Below are 19,936 nucleotides of genomic sequence, written 5' to 3'. Positions count from 1 at the left end.
GCTGTACTCCAACGGACCCCTCGCCCGTGTACTGCTTAACTGCAAACTCTATCCATGAGGGCCACTTGCCCTTCAAATACTTCCGGAGTTCCAACTCCCACTCTGGCCTGGCCAGGGCCATAATTACTCAACCGTTGTCCTGTTTTGTCTATTCAATTACTCACTGTTCACCAATCCGATCCGTCAGACTTGTAACTTTTTTTTAAAATTAGTTCGGACTCGGTGAGGCTATCCAAAATAACTTGAAATAGCACTACAACCGAGTCCCTGTTCGGGCGCCAATTTTGTTGTGCCTAATACGCACTTTTAAAGAATCCATGGAAGCTGATTGGTGAAAGGTATATCAATATTTTATTCACACACTAAATCATCAAGGACAAGCTCTCACTACTTGCACAGTATACTACCCGTCAAGACATGAGGTGATCAGTCTCGGACTTGCAGCTGCTCTTCTGTTCTCTGAGCCCTTTGTTCAGGGGTATCTTCTCGAGTGTTCTTCCCCGGGGTTCTAGTACCTTCCCCAGTTTTAGTCAAGACCCTCCCTTCTTACTCATCGGGGTCTGGTATAATGACATAATGATAATTCCTTATTTGGCTCAGTTCAACACTTTACAGTTTCCCATTGTCTACTATGAGTCTAATCATATCTGGTGTCCATGACGACTCCTTTATCTACTATGTGCAAGGACAGTGTCTGGGATCACAGTATGTCTTTTCTATACCGTCTACTATTCCTTGGCCATCTTTGTGCTGTGGCCCCTATGCTTTAACACACTGTTCATTGTTGTGTGACTAGCCCCTTTGTTTCAACTAAGTTCTTATGTGTTTTTACGATATGTGTTTTTACTGGGTCTGCAAAAGACCCGGTCAACTTTGCACTGAAGTGACTGAAACTAAGAATAGGAACTCCAGGAAAACAAAATACTGACAAGTGTTAAACTGTTTTGTTGATTAAAGCAATTTAAATTCAACTATTAAAAGATAAATTGTCGAACGTGAGGGAGAGAATTGTTTGCTCAAGTGACTGTCCAAACTAGGTTCCACCGCTCAAGCAGCGTGATTGGTTACCGAACACGCTGCTGCCTTGGCCCTCCGGCCTTCCTGTTGGTTCCTCGGACAATCAATCACCACTCGCCAACATTACGCTGCCAGATGAATTTCAGGGGCTCAGTAAGAAATAAAGAGGCCGTGAATCTGACTTGGGAAATATAAATAGAAAAACATGACGCAATTTTTAAAATAACTATTTAAAATCAAATCAAATGAATTGTTGCAATTGATATATTCATTTTGAGCGACTCTGGTGGGGAGTGGATAATGTACACTGTTCTATACCATTGTATTTTTCTATGAGTATGAAACATGAACTGCGTGCCAGTCTATTACATATCAATGGCAGATATTATACCCAGAAGGCTCAGCGAGGGTGAATACGACCTATCTCCATCAGAAGGACGACAAACACGCAGGCGCAGGAAAGCCTTGCTCCTGGAGATGCTGAGCACGGAACATGCGCGCTGCGGCTCCAGGAAGCTGAGCGGGCGCGGTCTCAGTAACACAGAGTTTCAGTGTCTCTCAGGCCTTGAATCAGAGTTGTCGAGTGCGGCGGACGTGCGGCGAGGGACCCGGTGGGAAAAAGCGATGGTGCAGCGCCTTCTCCATCCGAGCGCTGCTTCCGGGTTTTTTCTTCCGTTTCCACCGAGTCAGGAAGCTGTGAGTTGATTGGCTGCTAAGTATTGTCGCTTTGTTTCCCTTGCTGCAAAGTGAGGGAGTTAGTGCAAGGAGTTGAAAATTGAACATTCCACATTCCTTCAGAATAAGGAGGACCTTTCCTATATTCAGGTGACGCCAACAGGAGGGAAGTTAGGAAAGCAAAGAGAGGACATGAAAGAATATTGGCAAGCGAAATCAAGGTGAATCCAAAGATATTTTATCAATACATTAAGAGTAAGAGGATAACTAAGGAGAGAGTAGGGTCCATAAAAGACCAAAAAGGTAACCTATGTGTAGGAATGGAAGATATTGGTACGGTTCTTAATGAATACTTTGCGTCTGTCTTCACCAAAGAGAGGGACGATGCGGATATTGTGGTTAAGGAGGAAGAGTGTGAAGTATTAGATGTGTTAAATATAGGGCGAGAGGAAGTATTAAAGGGATTAGCATCCTTGAAAGTTGATAAAATCACCAGGGCCGGATGAAAGGTATCCTCAGCTGTTAAAAGAAGCAAGAGAGGAAATAGCAGAGGGTCTGACCATCATTTTACAGTCCTCACTGGATACAGGTGTGGTGTCGGAGGATTGGAGAATTGCTAACGTTGTACCTCTGTTTAAAAAGAGCGAAGGATAGACTGAATAATTACAGGCCAGTCAGTCTAACCTCAGTAATGGGCAAGTTATTGGAATCTATTCTGAGATACAGGATAAACTGTCACTTAGAGAAGCACAGGTTAATCTAGGATAGTCAGCATGGATTTGTTACGGGAAGATCTTGTCTCACCAACTTGATCGAATGTTTTGACGAAATAACAAGGAAAATAGATGAGGGTAGTGCCGTTGATCTGGTCTACATGGATTTTAGCAAGGCTTTTGACAGGGTCCCACATGGCAGACTGGTTAAAAAAAAATCCCATGGAATCCAGGGAAATGCAGCAAAGTGGATACAAAATTGGCTCTGTGGCAGGAAACATTGGGTAATTGTTGTCGCTGTTAAAGCGACTGGAGGGCTGTTTCCAGTGGCATTCCGCAGGGTTCGGTACTGGGTCCCCTGCTTTTTGTGGTGTATATTAATGACTTGGATGTAAATGTAGGGGGCATGATCAAAAAGTTTTCAGATGACGCAAAGATTGGCTTTGTGGTAGATAGCAAGGAGGATAGCTGTAGGCTGCAGGAAGATATTGATGGTCTGGTCAGATGGACAGAAAAGTGGCAAATGGAATTCAACCTGGAGAAGTGTGAGTTGATGCATTTGGGGAGGTTAAACAAGACAAAGGAATACACGATTAATGGGAAAATACTGAGAAGTGTAGAGGAAGTGAGGGACCTTGGAGTGAATGTCCACAGATCCCTGAAGGTAGCAGGTTGGACAGGTTGATAAGGTGGTTAAGAAGGCATATGGAATCCTTTCCTTTATTAGCCGAGGTATAGAATACAAGAGCAGGGAAGTTATGCTGGAACTGGATAAATCAGTGATTAGGCTGCAACTTGAGTACTGTGTGCAGTTCTGATCACCTCATTACAGAAAGGGTGTAATTACACTGGAGAGGATACAAAGGAGATTTACAAGGATGTTTCCAGGACTGGAAAAATGCAGCTATGAGGAAAGATTGGATAGGCTGGGATTGTTCTCCTTGGAACAGAGAAGGCTGAGGGGAGACCTGATTGAAATGTACAAAATTTTGAGGGGCCTGGATGGAGTGGAGGTGAAGGGTCTATTCACCTTAGAAGAGAGATCAGTAACAAGGGGGCATAGATTTAAAGTGATTGGCAGAAAAATTAGAGGGGAGATGAGGAAAAAACATTTTCATCCGGGGGTGGTGATGGTCTGGAACTCACTGCCTGAAAGGGTAGTTGAGGCAGAGACCCTCAGCTCACTCAAAAGGAGTCTGGATATGCACCTCAAATGCCGTAAGCTGCTGGGCTATGGACCAAATGTTGGAAGGTGGGATTAAAATAGGTAGATCGTTTTTTGGCCGGCATACAGACGATGGGCCAAGTGGCCTCTTTCTGTGCCTTAAACTTTCTATGATTCTAAGTGAGTAGCTGGTGATTTTTTATTTTGGGTTCAGTTTGGGTTCCGCCAGGGCCATTCGGCTTCTGACCTCATTACAGTCTTGGTTCAAACATGGACATAAGAGCTGAACTCCAGAGGTGAGGTAAGAGTGACTGCCCTTGATATGAAGGCATCATTTGACAGAGTATGGCATCAAGGAGCCCGAGCGAAACTGGAGTCTGGGGGAAAAACTCTCCACCGGTTGGGATCATACCTAGTGCAAAGGAAGATGGTTGTGGTTGTTGGAGGTCAATCATCTGAGCTCCAGGATATCACTGCAGGAGTTCCTCAGGGTAATGTTTGAGGCCCAACCATCTTCAGCTGCTTCATCAATGACCTTCCTTCGATCATAAGGTCAGAATGGAGATGTTTGCTGATGATTGCACAATGTTCAACACAATTCGCGACTCCTCAGATACTGAAGCAGTCCATGTAGAAATGCAGCAAGATCTGGACAATATCCAGCATTACAATCGCTGAATCTCACACTATCAACATTCTGGGGGCTACCATTGACCAGCAAATGAACTGCAGTAGCCATATAAATACCGTGGCTACAAGAGCAAGTCAGAAGCTAGGAATCCTGTGGCGAGTAACTCACCACCTGACTCCCCAAAGCCTGTACGTCATCTACAGGTCAGGAGTGTGATGGAATACTCTCCACTTGCCTGGATGGTTGCAGCTCCAACAACACTCAAGAAGCTTGACACCAACCAGGGCAAAGCAGCCTGCTTGATTGGCACTCCCTCCACCACCGATGCACAGTGGCAACAATGTGTACCATCTACAAGATGCACTGCAGCAGTGCACCAAGGCTCCTTAGACAGCACCTGCAAACCTGCAGCCTCTACCACCTAGAAGGACAAGGACAGCAGATGCATAGGAATACCACCACATGCAAGTTCCCCTCCAAGTCACACACCATCCTGACTTGGAACTATATCGTTGTTCCTTCACTGTCACTGGATCAAAATCCTGGAACTCCCTTGCTAACAGCACTGTGGGGTACCGACCCCACATGGACTGCAGCGGTTCAAGAAGACAGCTCACCATCACCTTCTCATGTGCAATTAGGGATGGGCAATAAATGCTGACCTGGCCAGCGATGCCCACATCTCATGAAACGAATAAAAAAAAAATTTAGTAAGGGTTTTAAGGTACTTGTGGATAAGGATAAGAATAGACCTCGGGTGAAGGTGCGAAATTGGGGGAAGGCTAATTATAACAATATTAGGCAGCAACTGAAGAATTTAGATTGGGAGTGGCTGTTTGAGGGTAAATCAACATCTGACATGTGGGAGTCTTAGAAACGTCAGTTGATTAGAATCCAGGACCGGCATGTTCCTGTGAGGATGAAGGACAAGTTTGGCAAGTTTCGGGAACCTTGGATAACGAGGGATATTGTGAGCCTAGTCAAAAAGAAAAAGGAAGCATTTGTAAGGGCTAGAAGGCTGGGAACAGACAAAGCCCTTGAGGAATATGAAGAAAGTAGGAAGGAACTTAAGCAAGGAGTCAGGAGGGCTAAAAGGGGTCATAAAAAGTCATTGGCAAACAGGATTAAGGAGAATCCCAAGGCTTTGTAAAGAGCAAGGGGGTAGCCAGGGAAAGGGTTGGCCCAATTCAAGGACAGAGGAAATGGGTACTTTGCATCAGTATTCACCAAAGAGAAGGACTTGGTGGATGATGAGTCTAAGGAAGGGTGTGTAGATAGTCTTGGTCATGTCGATATCAAAAAGGAGGAGGTGTTGGGCGTCTTGAAAAACATTAAGGTAGATAAGTCCCCTGGGCCTGATGGGATCTACCCCAGAATACTGAGGGAGGCAAGGGAAGAAATTGCTGCAGCCTTGACAGAAATCTTTGTATCCTTATTGGCTACAGGTGAGGTCCCAGAGGACTGGAGAATAGCCAATGTTGTTCCTTTTTTAAGAAGGGGAGCAAGGATAATCCAGGAAATTACAAGCCGGTGAGCCTTATGTCAGTGGTAGGGAAATTATTGGAGAGGATTCTTCGGGACAGGATTTATTCCCATTTGGAAACAAATGGACTTATTAGCGAGAGGCAGCATGGTTTTGTGAAGGGGAGGTCTTGTCTCACTAACTTGATCGAGTTTTTTGAGGAAGTGACGAAGATGATTGATGAAGGAAGGGCAGTGGATGTTGTCTACATGGACTTCAGTAAAGCCTTTGACAGGGGCCTCATGGCAGACTGGTGCAAAAGGTGAAGTCACACGGGATCAGAGCTGAGCTGGCAAGATGGATACTGAACTGGCTCGGTCAGAGAAGACAGAGGGTAGCAGTGGAAGGGTGCTTTACTGAATGGAGGGCTGTGACTAGTGTTCCGCAGGGATCAGTGCTGGGACCTTTGCTGTTTGTAGTAAATATATAAATGATTTGGAGGAAAATGTAGCTGGTCTGATTAGTAAGTTTGCGGACGACACAAAGGTTGGTGGAGTTGCGGATAGTGATGAGGATTGTCAGAGGATACAGCAGGATATAGATCGGTTGGAGACTTGGGTGGAGAAATGGCAGATGGCGTTTATTCCGGACAAATGTGAGGTAATGCACTTTGGAAGATCTAATACAGGTGGGAAGTATACAGTAAATGGCAGAACCCTTAGGAGTATTGACAGGCAGAGAGATCTGGGCGAACAGGTCCACAGGTTGAAAGTGGCAATGCAGGTGGATAAGGTAGTCAAGAAGGCATACGGCATGCTTGCCTTCATCGGTCGGGGCATAGAGTATAAAAATTGGCAAGTCATGCTGCAGCTGTACAGAACCTTAGTTAGGCCACACTTGGAATATTGCGTACAATTCTGGTCGCACTACCAGAAGGATGTGGAGGCTTTGGAGAGGGTACAGAAGAGGTTTACCAGGATGTTGCCTAGTCTGAAGGGTATTCGCTATGAGGAGAGGTTGGATAAACTCGGATTGTTTTCACTGGAACGACGGAGGTGGAGGGGCGACATGATAGAGGTTTACAAAGTTATGAGCGGCATGGACAGAGTGGATAGTCAGAAGATTTTTCCCAGGGTGGAAGAGTCAGTTACTAGGGGACATAGGTTTAAGGTGTGAGGGACAATGTTGAGAGGGGATGTGCGAGGCATGTTTTTTACACAGTGGGTGGTGAGTGCCTGGAACTTGCTGCCAGGGGAGGTGGTGGAAGCTGGTACGATAGCGATGTTTAAGAGGCATCTTGACCAATACATGAATAGGTTGGGAATAGAACATAGAACATTACAGCGCAGTACAGGCCCTTCGGCCCTCGATGTTGCGCTGACCTGTGAAACCATCTGACCTACACTATTCCATTTTCATCCATATGTCTATCCAATGACCACTTAAATGCCCTTAAAGTTGGCGAGTCTACTACTGTTGCAGGCAGGGCGTTCCACGCCCCTACTACTCTCTGAGTAAAGAAACTACCTCTGACATCTGTCCTATCTCTATCACCCCTCAACTTCAAGCTATGTCCCCTCGTGTTTGCCATCACCATCCGAGGAAAAAGACTCTCACTATCCACCCTATCTAACCCTCTGATTATCTTATATGTCTCTATTAAGTCACCTCTCCTCCTCCTTCTCTCTAACGAAAACAACCTCAAGTCCCTCAGCCTTTCCTCGTAAGACCTTCCCTCCATACCAGGCAACATCCTAGTAAATCTCCTCTGCACCCTTTCCAAAGCTTCCACATCCTTCCTATAATGCGGTGACCAGAACTGCACGCAATACTCCAGGTGTGGCCGCACCAGAGTTTTGACAGCTGCAGCTTGACCTCGTGGCTCAGAAACTCGATCCCCCTACTAATAAAAGCTAACACACCATATGCCTTCTTAACAGCCCTATTAACCTGGGTGGCAACTTTCAGGGATTTATGTACCTGGACCAAGATCTCTCTGCTCATCTACACTACCAAGAATCTTCCCATTAGCCCAGTACTCTGCATTCCTGTTACTCCTTCCAAAGTGAATCACCTCACACTTTTCCGCATTAAACTCCATTTGCCATCTCTCAGCCCAGCTCTGCAGCCTATCTATGTCTCTCTGTAACCTACAACATCCTTCGGCACTATCCACAACTCCACCGACCTTCGTGTCATCCGCAAATTTACTAACCCACCCTTCTACACTCTCATCCAGGTCATTTATAAAAATGACAAACAGCAGTGGCCCCAAAACAGATCCTTGCGGTACACCACGAGTAACTAAACTCCAGGATGAACATTTGCCATCAACCACCACCCTCTGTCTTCTTTCAGCTTGCCAATTTCTGATCCAAAGCACTAAATCACCTTCAATCCCATACTTCCGTATTTTCTGCAATAGCCTACCGTGGGGAACCTTATCAAACGCCTTACTGAAATCCATATACACCACATCCACGGCTTTACCCTCATCCACCTGTTTGGTCACCTTCTCGAAAAACTCAATAAGGTTTGTGAGGCACGACCTACCCTTCACAAAACCGTGCTGACTATTGCTAATGAACTTATTCTTTTCAAGATGATTATAAATCCTATCTCTTATAACCTTTTCCAACATTTTACCCACAACCGAAGTAAGGCTCACAGGTCTATAATTACCAGGGCTGTCTCTACTCCCCTTCTTGAACAAGGGGACAACATTTGCTATCCTCCAGTCTTCCGGCACTATTCCTGTCGACAATGACGACATAAAGATCAAGGACAAAGGCTCTGCAATCTCCTCCCTGGCTTCCCAGAGAATCCTAGGATAAATCCCATCTGGCCCAGGGGACTTATCTATTTTCACACTTTCCAAAATTGCTAACACCTCCTCCTTGTGAACCTCAATCCCATCTAGCCTAGTAGCCTGAATCTCAGTATTCTCCTCGACAACATTTTCTTTCTCTACTGTAAATACTGACGAAAAGTATTCATTTAACGCTTCCCCTATCTCCTCTGATTCCACACACAACTTCCCACTACTATCCTTGATTGGCCCTAATCTAACTCTAGTCATTCTTTTATTCCTGATATACCTATAGAAAGCCTTAGGGTTTTCCTTGATCCTATCCGCCAATGACTTCTCGTGTCCTCTCCTCGCTCTTCTAAGCTCTCCCTTTAGATCCTTCCTGGCTAGCTTGTAACTCTCAAGCACCCTAACTGAGCCTTCACGTCTCATCCTAACATCAGCCTTCTTCTTCCTCTTGACAAGCGCTTCAACTTCTTTAGTAAACCACGGCTCCCTCGCTCGACAACTTCCTCCCTGCCTGACAGGTACATACTTATCAAGGACACGCAGTAGCTGCTCCTGAATAAGCTCCACATTTCGATTGTGCCCATCCCCTGCAGTTTCCTTCCCCATTCTACGCATCCTAAATCTTGCCTAATCGCATCATAATTTCCTTTCCCCCAGCTATAATTCTTGCCCTGCGGTATATACCTGTCCCTGCCCATCGCTAAGGTAAACCTAACCGAATTGTGATCACTATCACCAAAGTGCTCACCTACTTCTAAATCTAACACCTGGCCGGGTTCATTACCCAATACCAAATCCAATGTGGCATCGCCCCTGGTTGGCCTGACTACATACTGTGTCAGAAAACCCTCCTGCACACACTGGACAAAAACTATGCCATCTAAAGTACTCAAACTCTCGTATTTCCAGTCAATATTTGGAAAGTTAAAGTCCCCCATAACAACTACCCTGTTACTCTCGCTCCTGTCGAGAATCATCTTCGCTATCCTTTCCTCTACAGCTCTGGAACTATTCGGAGGTCTATAGAAAACTCCCAACAGGGTGACCTCTCCTCTCCTGTTTCTAACCTCGGCCCATACTACCTCAGTAGACGAGTCCTCAAATGTCCTTTCTGCCGCCGTAATACTCTCCTTGATTAACAATGCCACACCCCCCCCCTCTTTTACCATCTTCTCTGTTCTTGCTGAAACATCCAAATCCCGGAACCTGCAACATCCATTCCTGTCCCTGCTCTACCCATGTCTCCGAAATGGCCACAACATCGAGATCCCAGGTACCAACCCATGCTGCAAGCTCACCCACCTTATTCTGGATGCTCCTGGCATTGAAGTAGACACACTTTAAACCAAGTTCTTGCTTGCCAGTGCTCTCTTGCGTCCTTGTTACCTTATCCCTGACCTTACTACTCTCAACATCCTGTACACTGGAACTACAATTTAGGTTCCCATCCCCCTGCTGAATTAGTTTAAACCCCCCCGAAGAGCACTAGCAAATCTCCCCCCCAGGATATTGGTACCCCTCTGGTTCAGGTGAAGACCATCCTGTTTGTAGAGGTCCCACCTACCCCAGAAAGAGCCCCATTTATCCAGGAAACCAAAACCCTCCCTCCTACACCATCCCTGCAGCCACGTGTTCAACTCCTCTCTCTCCCTATTCCTCGCTTCGCTAGCACGTGGCACGGGCAACAACCCAGAGATAACAACTCTGTTTGTTCTCGCTCTAAGCTTCCACCCTAGCTCCCTGAATTTCTGCCTTAAATCCCCATCTCTCTTCCTACCTATGTCGTTGGTGCCTATGTGGACCACGACTTGGGGCTGCTCCCCCTCCCCCTTAAGGATCCCAAAAACACTATCCGAGACATCACGAACCCTGGCACCTGGGAGGCAACACACCAACCGTGAGTCTCTCTCGTTCCCACAGAACCTCCTATCTGTTCCGCTAACTATGGAGTCCCCAATGACTAATGCTCTGCTCCTCTTCCCCCTTCCCTTCTGAGCAACAGGGACAGACTCTGCGCCAGAGACCTGTACCCCATTATTTACCCCTGGTAAGTCGTCCCCCCCAACAGTATCCAAAACGGTATACCTGTTGTTGAGGGAAACGGTCACAGGGGATCCCTGCACTGCCTGCTGGTTCCCTCTCCTTCCCCTGACGGTAACCCATCTACCTACTTCTTTTACCTGAGGTGTGACTACCTCCCTATAACTCCTCTCAATAACCCCCTCCGCCTCCCGAATGATCCGAAGTTCATCCAGCTCCAGCTCCAGTTCTCTAACGCGGTTCTCGAGGAGCTGGAGTTGGGTGCACTTCCCGCAGATGCAGTCAGCAGGGACACTCTTGGTGACCCTTACCTCCCACATTCTGCAGGAGGAACATTCAACTGCCTGAACCTCCATTCCCACTATTCTAAATTCCCAACAAATCTACTGAAAACCAAAAAAAAAAGGCAAAACTTGTTAGCTTAGCAATCCGACAGACAGAAGTTTTTTTTTGGTTAGAGGAGGAGGATGGGTGGGAGACACTACCCGAGTAGTGTTTCGGGTAAAGCAACCACCCAAATATGTAACCTCACTTACCCAGCAGTCCCGCGTGCGCTCCGCCTATACACGAGAAATGCTCTACTCCCGCTGTTCTCTCTCTCTCTCGAGATACTCGATTCATCAGGACCTGAATATCATCAGCTTTGAACGTGGAAGGAAAAACTCTGTTCTGTGTTGGGGAAAAGATTTCAGGTGTTAGTGTGACTGGAAAAGCACTGAGATACACCAAGCCCTGTTTAGACCACTCCTGGAGTCCTGTGTTCAGTCTGGGCACCACACCTTAGGCCTTGAAGGGAATGCAGCATAAATTTACCTGAATGATACCTGGGCTTGAAGGGTTAAATTACGAGTGGAGATTACACAAATGAGTCTCATTACGGCACAGAAGGAGGACATTCAGCTTTTTGATTCCATGCCAGCTCTCTGTAGGGCAGTCCAGTCAGTCCCATTCCCCCGCTCTATTCACATAGTCCTGCAGATTTATTTCCTTCAAGTGTACATCCAATTTCCTTTTGAGATCATTGATCATCTCTGCTTCCATCACCCTCATAGGCAGCAAGTTCCATATCATTATCACTCGCTGTGTAAAAGAACTTCTTCACATCCCTCCTGTATCTCTTGGCCAGAACATTAATCTGTGTCCCCCTTGTCCTTGAACCATCAGCTAATGGGAACAGCTGTTCTTTGTCTACCTTATATAAACCTGACATAATTTTGAACACCTCGATCAGATCTCCCCTCAATCTGCTTTGCTGCAAGGAGAACAACCCCAGTTTCTCCAGCCCACACCCTCTCAGTGACCTTCACATCCTTCCTAACGTATGGTGACCAGAACTGGACGCAATACTCTAGTTGTGGCCTAACCAGAGCTTCATAAAGGTTCAGCATAACTTTGCTGCTTTTGCATTCAATATCTCTATTTATGAAGCCCAAGAACACAAATCCTTTACCAACTACTCTCTGTTTGTCCTTCAACGATCTGGCCCTCTGTTCCTGTTACACTCTTTAGAATTGTACCATTAAGTGTATGTTGCCTTGCCTTATCCCTTCTGCCAGAATGCATCACCTCATTATGAGGATTATAGTCCCTGGAATTGAGAAGATTAAGGGGTGATTTAATCAAAGTTCTCAAGATAATAATTGGAACTGATTGGGTAAATAGAGAGAGACTATTTCTGCTGGTTGGGGAACCCAGTACGCGGGGCATAGTCATAGAGAGATACAGCACTGAAACAGGCCCTTCGGCCCACCAAGTCTGTGCCAACCATCAACCACCCATTTATACTAAACTTACATGTAATCCCATATTCCCTACATCATCCCCACCTTCCCTCAATTCTCCTACCACCTACCTACACTAGGGGCAATTTGCAATGGCCAATTTATCTATCAATCTGCAAGTCTTTGGCTGTGGGAGGAAACCAGAGCACCTGGCAGAAACGCATCTGGTCACAGGGAGAACTTGCAAACTTCACACTGGCAGTACCCAGAACCGAACCCAGGTTGCTGGAGCTGTGAGGCTGCAGTGCTAACCACTGCGCCACTGAGCCACCCAAAACTAGTCTAAAACTTAGAGCCAGACCTTTCATTAGTTCACCCCTGGACCCTGTAAACTCGAGCATTAATCCATCCCTATAAATCATAATATCATAGGTTTAGTTCACAGAAAGAGGCCAATTCGCCCATTGTGTCTGTGCTGGCCGAACAACGAGCCACACAGCCTAATCCTACCTTCCAGCATCTGGTCTACAGGTTACGGCACTTGAGGTGCATATCCAGGGACTTTTTAAATGAGTTGAGGGTTTCTGCCTCAACTACCCTTTTAGGCAGTGAGTTCCAGACCCCCACCACTTTCTGGGTGAAAAAGACTTTCCTCATCTTCCCTCTAATCTTTCTACCAATTACTTTAAATCTATGTCCCTGGTCATTGACCTCTCTGATAAGGTAAATAGGCCTTTCACCTCCACTCTATCCAGGCCCCTCACAATTTTGTACATCTCAATCAAATCTCCCCTCGGCCTTCTCTGTTCCAAGGAGAACAACCCCAGCCTACCCAATCCTTCCTCATAGCTGCATTTTTCCAGTCTTGGCATTATCCTCGTAAATCTCCTCTGTACCCTCTCTAGTGCAATTACATCCTTTCTGTAATGAGGTGACCAGAACTGCACACAGTACTCGAGTTGTGGCCCAATTAATGACACACAGTTCCAACAAAACCTCCCTCCTTTTATATTCTATGCCTCGGCTAATAAAGGAAAGGATTCCATATGCCTTCTTAACCCCTTATCGACTGTCCTACCTTCAGAGATCTGTGGACATTCACTCCAAGGTCCCTCACTTCCTCTACACTTCTCAGTATTTTCCCATTAATCATGTATTCCTTTGCTTTGTTTCAACTTTCCAAATGCATCACCTCACACTTCTCCAAGTTGAATTCCATTTGCCACTTTTCTGCCCACCTGATCAGTCCATTGATATCTCCTACAGCTATCCTCGCTATCTACCACACAGCCAATTTTCATGTCTGCAAACTTCTTATGCCCCCTACATTTACGTCCAAATCATTAGTATATACTACAAAAAGAAGGGGACCCCGTACTGAGTCCTCCGGAACGCCACTGGAAACAGCCCTCCAGTTGCAAAACCACCCGTCAACAATTATCCTTTGTTTCCTGCCACTGAGCCAATTTTGTATCCACCTTGCTGCATTCCCCTGGATCCCATGTGCTTTTATTTTTTTTAACCAGTTTGCCTTGTGGGACCTTGTCAAAAGCCTTGTTAAAATCCATGTAGACCATATCAACTGCACTACCCTCATCTATCTTCCTTGTTACTTCTTAAAAAATTCAATCAAGACGCTAAGTATTCATCAAGAACCAGACCAACATCTTCCACCCCTACACATAGGTTACCTTTTTGGTCCTTTATGGGCCCTACTCTCTCCTTAGTAATCCTCTTACTCATAATGTATTGATAAAACATTTTTGGGTTCACCTTGATTTTGCTTGCCAATATTCTTTCATGCTCTCCCTTAACTTTCCCAATTTCCTTTTTTATTTCACCCCTCCACTTTCCATACTCCCTTCAGATTTCTGTAGTATTGTTTTTAGTGTCGGACATAAGCTTTCCTTTTCTGCCTTATCTTATCCTGTAGGCTCCTTGACATCCATGGGGCTCTAGATCTGGCCATCTCACCCTTTTTCCTTGTGGGAACATGTTTTCTCTGAACCCCTTGAATCTCCCCTTTGAATGCCTCTCACTGCCCTGACACTTATTTACCTTCAAGTCGCTGTTTCCAGTCCACTTTCAACCTTCACTCCCTTCACCATCGACACACAGTGCCAGCAGTGTGTACAATTTACAAGATGCACTGCAGCAACTCACTAAAGTTCCTTGGACAGCACCTTCCAAACCTGCAACCTCTACCACTTAGAAGGACAAGGACAGCAGATGCATGGGAACACCACCACCTGCCAGTTCCCCTAGAAGCCACATACCATCCTGACAAGGAACTATATCGTCGTTCCTTCACTGTCACTGGGTCAAAATCCTGGAATTCCCTTCCTAACAACAATGTGGGTGTGCCTACACCCCAAGGACATTTTTATAATCATTCGTGGGATGTGGGCATTGCTGGATAGGCCATAAATTGTTGTCCATCCCTAATTACTCTTGAATTGAGTGGCTTGTAGGCCATTTCAGAGGGCATTTAAGAGTCAACCACTGTGGGTCTGGGGTCACATGTCGATCAGGACAGCAAATTTCCATCCCTCGTAACCCAGATGGGTTTTTACAACAATCGACACTGGTTTCATGGTCATTTTGTTTAGCATTTTTTTCCAATTCAGATTTTTATTTTTAATTGAATTCATAGTTTACCATCTGCCATGGTGGGATTCGATTCCATGTCCCCAGAGCACCAGCCTGGGCCTCTGGATTACTAGTTAAGTGACATTACCACTACGCAACTGCCTCCCCTGTAGCGGTTCAAGAAGGCAGCTCACCACCACCTTCTCCAGGGCAATTAGGGATGGGCAATAAATACTGGCCTAGCCAGCGACGCCCACATCCCATGAACGAATTAAAAATATTCACACCTCAGCTTAGTAAAATTAGCCTTGCCCCACTTGAGAACTCTAAGTCCTGTTCTACCTCTCTTTTTCCATAATAATTGTTAAAACTGACTGAATTGTGATCACCACCATCATAATGTTCTCCCACTGCCACTCCTTCCACCCGCTCAGTTTCATTTCCTAAAACGAAGTCCAAAACTGCGCTTTCTCTTCTTGGACTTGTTGCATACTGGCCAAAGAGGTTCTCCTGAATGCACCTGAAGAATTCTGCTCCCTCAATTCCTTGAACCCGAGCATTAATCCACCCCCAGGCCCTGTAAACCGAAACATTAATCTACCCCTGTGCCCTGTAAACCCGAGCATTAATCAGCTCCTGGGCCTGCAGAATTAAACATTAATTCACCCCTGCTGTATATATGAGGAATTATAGCCCAGAAACATTTGGCCCCACCCTGCCCCCACATCCCTCTATTCCCTTCTTCCTTAAATGTATTGAGCCTCCACTTAACACATCATTGCTCTCTGCTTCAACCACTCCACGTGGCAGCGAGTTCCACATTCTCACCACTCTGAGTAGAGAAATTCCTCCTGAGTTCTCTATTTGACCTGTTAATGTCTGTCTATATTGCTGCCCCCTTGTTCTGACTCTATTTTAATTTTGAAGAGCTCTATCAGATCTCCTCCTAGTCTTCTCTTTTCCAGAGAAAGGAGCCCCAGCCTGCTCAATCTTACTGGATGGTAGCATCCTCTCTAGTGACATCTTTGTAAATCTGTTCTGCACTTTCTTCAGTGCTTCAATATCCTTTTTTAATCTGGAGACCAGAACTGCTCACAGTCCTCCCAAGTGAGGTTCTCTATAAATTTAAGATTCCATCCCTGCTGTTGCATTGTATTCCTCTAGAAAAGAACATCAGCTCTTTCTCTGCTCTTTTATCGACTTGTGTTGCTCCGTTTAGTGATTTATGTGACTCTGTTCCTAGATCTCTTTGCTCCTCTGCTCCATTTAATTTCTTACATTCTAACCAATAACTGGCCTCCTTATTCCTCCTCCCAAAATGAACCAGCTCACATTTCGCTCTGTTGAATTTCATTTCCTGTTTATCTGTCTAATCTGCTGGCCTGTTTATGTCTTCCTGGGTTTCAGTGCAGTCCTCCACAGTGAGTTCCAACATCCAATTCGATGTCCTCTGCAAATTATGAAAACATCCCTCTAATTCGTGACTCCGAATGTGGGTGCAGAACAGAAATCTCATTGTACTTCGCACCATAGTCGATGGCTCTGACATTTGGGTTTCTGTCTAATTTATTTAATAATTTTGATCATTGTCTCTCTGACCCCAGTCTCAATGGGATGACACAAAAATAATGATCATTCAACAATTAGAGCTTTCAATGGTAGGTTAATTACCCAGGATCCCCCATGGGTCAGAAAGTCTCCGATCCATGACTACAGGAGCTCAGTGTGCTTTTTGCTTTTTGTTTGATTGGACCACAGATCATGATCCAGAACCAGAGGCAATTGTAAAAAGAAGCAACAGCGACAGGAGGAAAAACTTTTTTTTTATAAATACAGTGAGCGGTTTGGTTCTGGAATGCACTGCCTGAGAGTGTGGTGGAGGCACATTCAATTGAGGCATTCAAAAGAGAACTGGATAATTAACAGAAGAGAAAAAAATGTCAGCGCTATGGGGAAAAGGCGGGGGGGGAGTTGGACAAAGTGAGTTGCTCTTGCAGAGAGCCAGCACAGAGGGTGGGCCGAATGGCCTTCTGTGCTGTAACCATTTTATGATTCTATTCTATATGGGGGAACAATGTTCTATAGAAACTAGAATTGTCTGTTCTGAATTTAGATCCTAGACTGACACTGATGACTTTTGTAAACTCCTTTTACAGGGATAAGAAGGGGAGGATTTGCAGATGGGAAACTCAGACCAAACCATGTCAAGATCTGATTTGATTCATCAGGACCTGGATATCATCAGCCTTTGAATGTTTGTCAGTTCTGCCTGTGCAAAAAATTTTCAAATATCAGTGTGACTGTGGAAAAGCACTGAGACATACACACTCGAGTGAGAGTGTCCCAGTACACTGACTGTGTAATGAGCTTTAACCAGTTAAACAGACTGAGAACACATTGGCACCATTCACATATTCCATGTGTGGTTGAGGTTCAACTGATCTTGCAACCTGGAGAGACAGAAGGACTCCCACACCATGGAGAAACCGTGGAAATGTGGGGACTGTGACAAGGGATTCAATTACCCATCCAAGCTGGAAATTCATCAGCGCACTCACACTGGGGAGAGCCCATTTGCCTGTTGTGTGTGTGGGAAGGGATTCATTCAGTCATACCTTCTCCGGAGGCACCAACTTGTTCATTCTGATGAGAGATATTTTGTATGTTCTGAATGTGAGAAGATCTTCAAAAGGAAAAGTGATCTGCTGACACACCAGCGAGTTCACACTGGGGAGAGGCCATTCACCTGCTCCATGTGTGCAAAAGGATTCACTTGCTCATCCAATCTGCTGACACACCAGCGAGTTCACACTGGGGAAAGGCCGTTCACCTGCTCAGTGTGTGAGAAAGGATTTACTCAATCATCTGACCTGCTGAGACACCAGCGCATTCACACTGGGGAGAGGCCGTTCACTTGCTCCATGTGTGGGGAGGGATTCACTCAGTCATCCCATCTCCTGACACACAAACTTTCTCACTCTGCTGAGAGGTATTTTCCATGTTCTGAATGTAAAAAGAGCTTTAAAAACAAAAATGATTTACTGATACACCAACGCAGTCACACTGGAGAGAGGCCGTACACCTGCTCCGTGTGTGGAAAGGGATTCACTCACTCATCCACCCTGCTGAAACACCAGCGAGTTCACACTGGGGAGAGGCCGTTCACCTGCTCCGTGTGTGGGAAGGGATTCACGCAGTCATCCACCCTGCTGAGACACCAGCGCGTGCACACTGGAGAGAGGCCGTTCACCTGCTCTGACTGTGGGGAGGGATTCACTCAGTCATCGCACCTGTTGACACACCAGCGAGTTCACACTGGGAAGAGGTCATTCACCTGCCCCATATGTGGCAAGGGATTCACACATTCATCCCACTTGCTGAGACACCAGCGAGTTCACATGTGACCGCAGGGGTTGGATTCTGCTGTTATTCATATCCAGGACTGAAACATGCTCGAGTTTGTTTCTCCTGATGTAAATAACCCTCTAACGGGGCTGGGGTTTCATGTTCTGGATTAATGTCAAATAAATCAGCTTTGTTTCAATGCACTGTGTGTTGAGTATTTGTTTTCTCCAGGATAAGAGGAGACTAATTGAAATGCTGTTATCGGCTGTTCCATTTATGGCCCTTTTCTCTTCTCTTTAAGAAAGACGTGCACTTTTGTGGGGCCTTTCATGACATCAGGACGTCTGCAAACACTTTACAGCTAATGAAATTCTAGTGAAGTGCAGCTACTGTTGTAATGCAGGCAATACAGCAGCTAATTTGCACACAGCAAGCTCCCACAGACAATAATGTGATAATGCCCTGATGTTCTGTGCTGGTGATGTTCATTAGGTTATGAATATTGGCCGAGACTCTGGGGAGATTTCTCCTGCTCTTCAGAATAACATCAATGGATCTTTTATACCTGTCAGTTGAAGAGGTCATCTGAATGATGGGATCGCTGACAGTGCAGCACCCCCTCAGTACCGCATTGGAAAATCAGGCTAGATTTTATTCTCAGATCTGTGGAGGTGCATTTGAACCCACAACCTACTGACTCAGATGAGATTGTAACCACTGAGCCACGACTAACAGTTGGTCTAGATCTCTATTTCAATTTTCATACCTTTGTTATTCTCATAGATTAGTCAACTCCCCAGAGCGCCTCTCCTGGCCTTGGTATCCAGGAAAGGGAACATGCCCAAATCTGTCCTGGACGTGTTTGATGGGATAGTGTAGAGGGAGCTTTACTCTGTATCTAACCCTGGAAATATTTTTCCTCATTTACCTGATGACATTTTGAACCCCTCCCTCAGATCTCCAATGACCCCTTGTTCTAATGAAAAGAGCCCAGTTTCTCTAATCTCTCCTGATAACTAAAGCCTCTCTTCCCTGGAATCATCTCAGTGAATCTCTTCTGATCCCTCTCCATGGCCTTGACATCCTTCCTGGTGTAAGATCCCAAAATTGACCCAATATTCTAACCGCAGCCTAACCAATGATTTGTACAAGTTTACTTAACCTCTGTCCTTTTGTATTCCACACCCTGAATTATAAAACCCAGGATCCCATGTGCTTTTTAACCACTTAATCAACTTGTCCTCTCACTTTTAAAGGTTTGTGTCTCTGAACCCCTTGTAGGTTTTGGAGATGTTAACATAACATGGCTAAAGTACATTGACATCAAATGTCTGATATAATATATATTATGGGAAGGAGAAATTTAGCCTGAATTAGAAACTCAAACAGATGTTTCACTGCAGACGGGTCACCATGGCAACACTGATCAGATATTTCATTCCACAGAATCATCTCATTGGAAACTCTAATCAGGTCAGGGAAAAGGAGAGGGTTTGTCTGTTATTAACCACAATCTGTGTCATGCAATAGATTAAATGAAATGTGTGATGTTTATCCTTATAATAGTTAAAATATAAGAAATAACAGAATTAACATTAGCAGGGTTGTTTAGGGATAATAAGAAAATTATTGAAGAAATGTAACTGCTGGGAACCAGGGAATGTGTCCTTGTAATACACATAGGAACTGTTATGGGATTTCCATTTTTTTTTGAGAATCTACATTTAAAAAGACAATTCATGGACATTGAATCATCTGGA

The 19,936-nt window shown here is 45.3% G+C and overlaps 2 protein-coding genes across 16 annotated transcripts in view; one reads left to right on the top strand and one right to left on the bottom strand.

The window, feature by feature from the left end:
* Nucleotides 1-18,379, top strand: part of LOC137381299 (zinc finger protein 774-like) — a 37,271-nt gene extending 18,892 nt beyond the window's left edge. Inside the window, exons 1-2 of one of the 4 annotated variants that reach the window (XM_068053645.1) lie at nucleotides 1,495-1,713; nucleotides 16,988-18,379. In XM_068053645.1, coding sequence (XP_067909746.1) covers nucleotides 17,309-18,235 — 927 coding nt within the window. In that variant the 5' untranslated portion in view covers nucleotides 1,495-1,713; nucleotides 16,988-17,308 and the 3' untranslated portion in view covers nucleotides 18,236-18,379. Of the gene's footprint in view, nucleotides 1-1,494; nucleotides 1,914-16,987 lie in introns of those variants that run through there. The other 3 variants (XM_068053646.1, XM_068053644.1, XM_068053648.1) reach the window with 3 other exon arrangements.
* LOC137381296 (zinc finger protein 229-like) overlaps nucleotides 370-19,936 on the bottom strand; it is a 43,778-nt gene continuing 24,211 nt past the window's right edge. For 8 of the 12 annotated variants that reach the window (XR_010977134.1, XR_010977135.1, XR_010977128.1 and 5 more), the window contains 2 exons: nucleotides 11,058-11,190; nucleotides 371-1,756 (listed from right to left, as the gene is read on the bottom strand). The gene's annotated coding sequence lies outside the window, so the exon portion shown is untranslated. Of the gene's footprint in view, nucleotides 1,757-11,057; nucleotides 11,191-19,936 lie in introns of all 12 variants that reach the window. The other 4 variants (XR_010977132.1, XR_010977133.1, XR_010977129.1 and 1 more) reach the window with 3 other exon arrangements.

The sequence above is a fragment of the Heterodontus francisci genome, chromosome 22 (genome assembly GCF_036365525.1).
Source record: "Heterodontus francisci isolate sHetFra1 chromosome 22, sHetFra1.hap1, whole genome shotgun sequence".
Classification (NCBI taxonomy): Eukaryota; Metazoa; Chordata; class Chondrichthyes; order Heterodontiformes; family Heterodontidae; genus Heterodontus; species Heterodontus francisci.
This window is presented reverse-complemented; position numbering and strand designations above follow the sequence as displayed.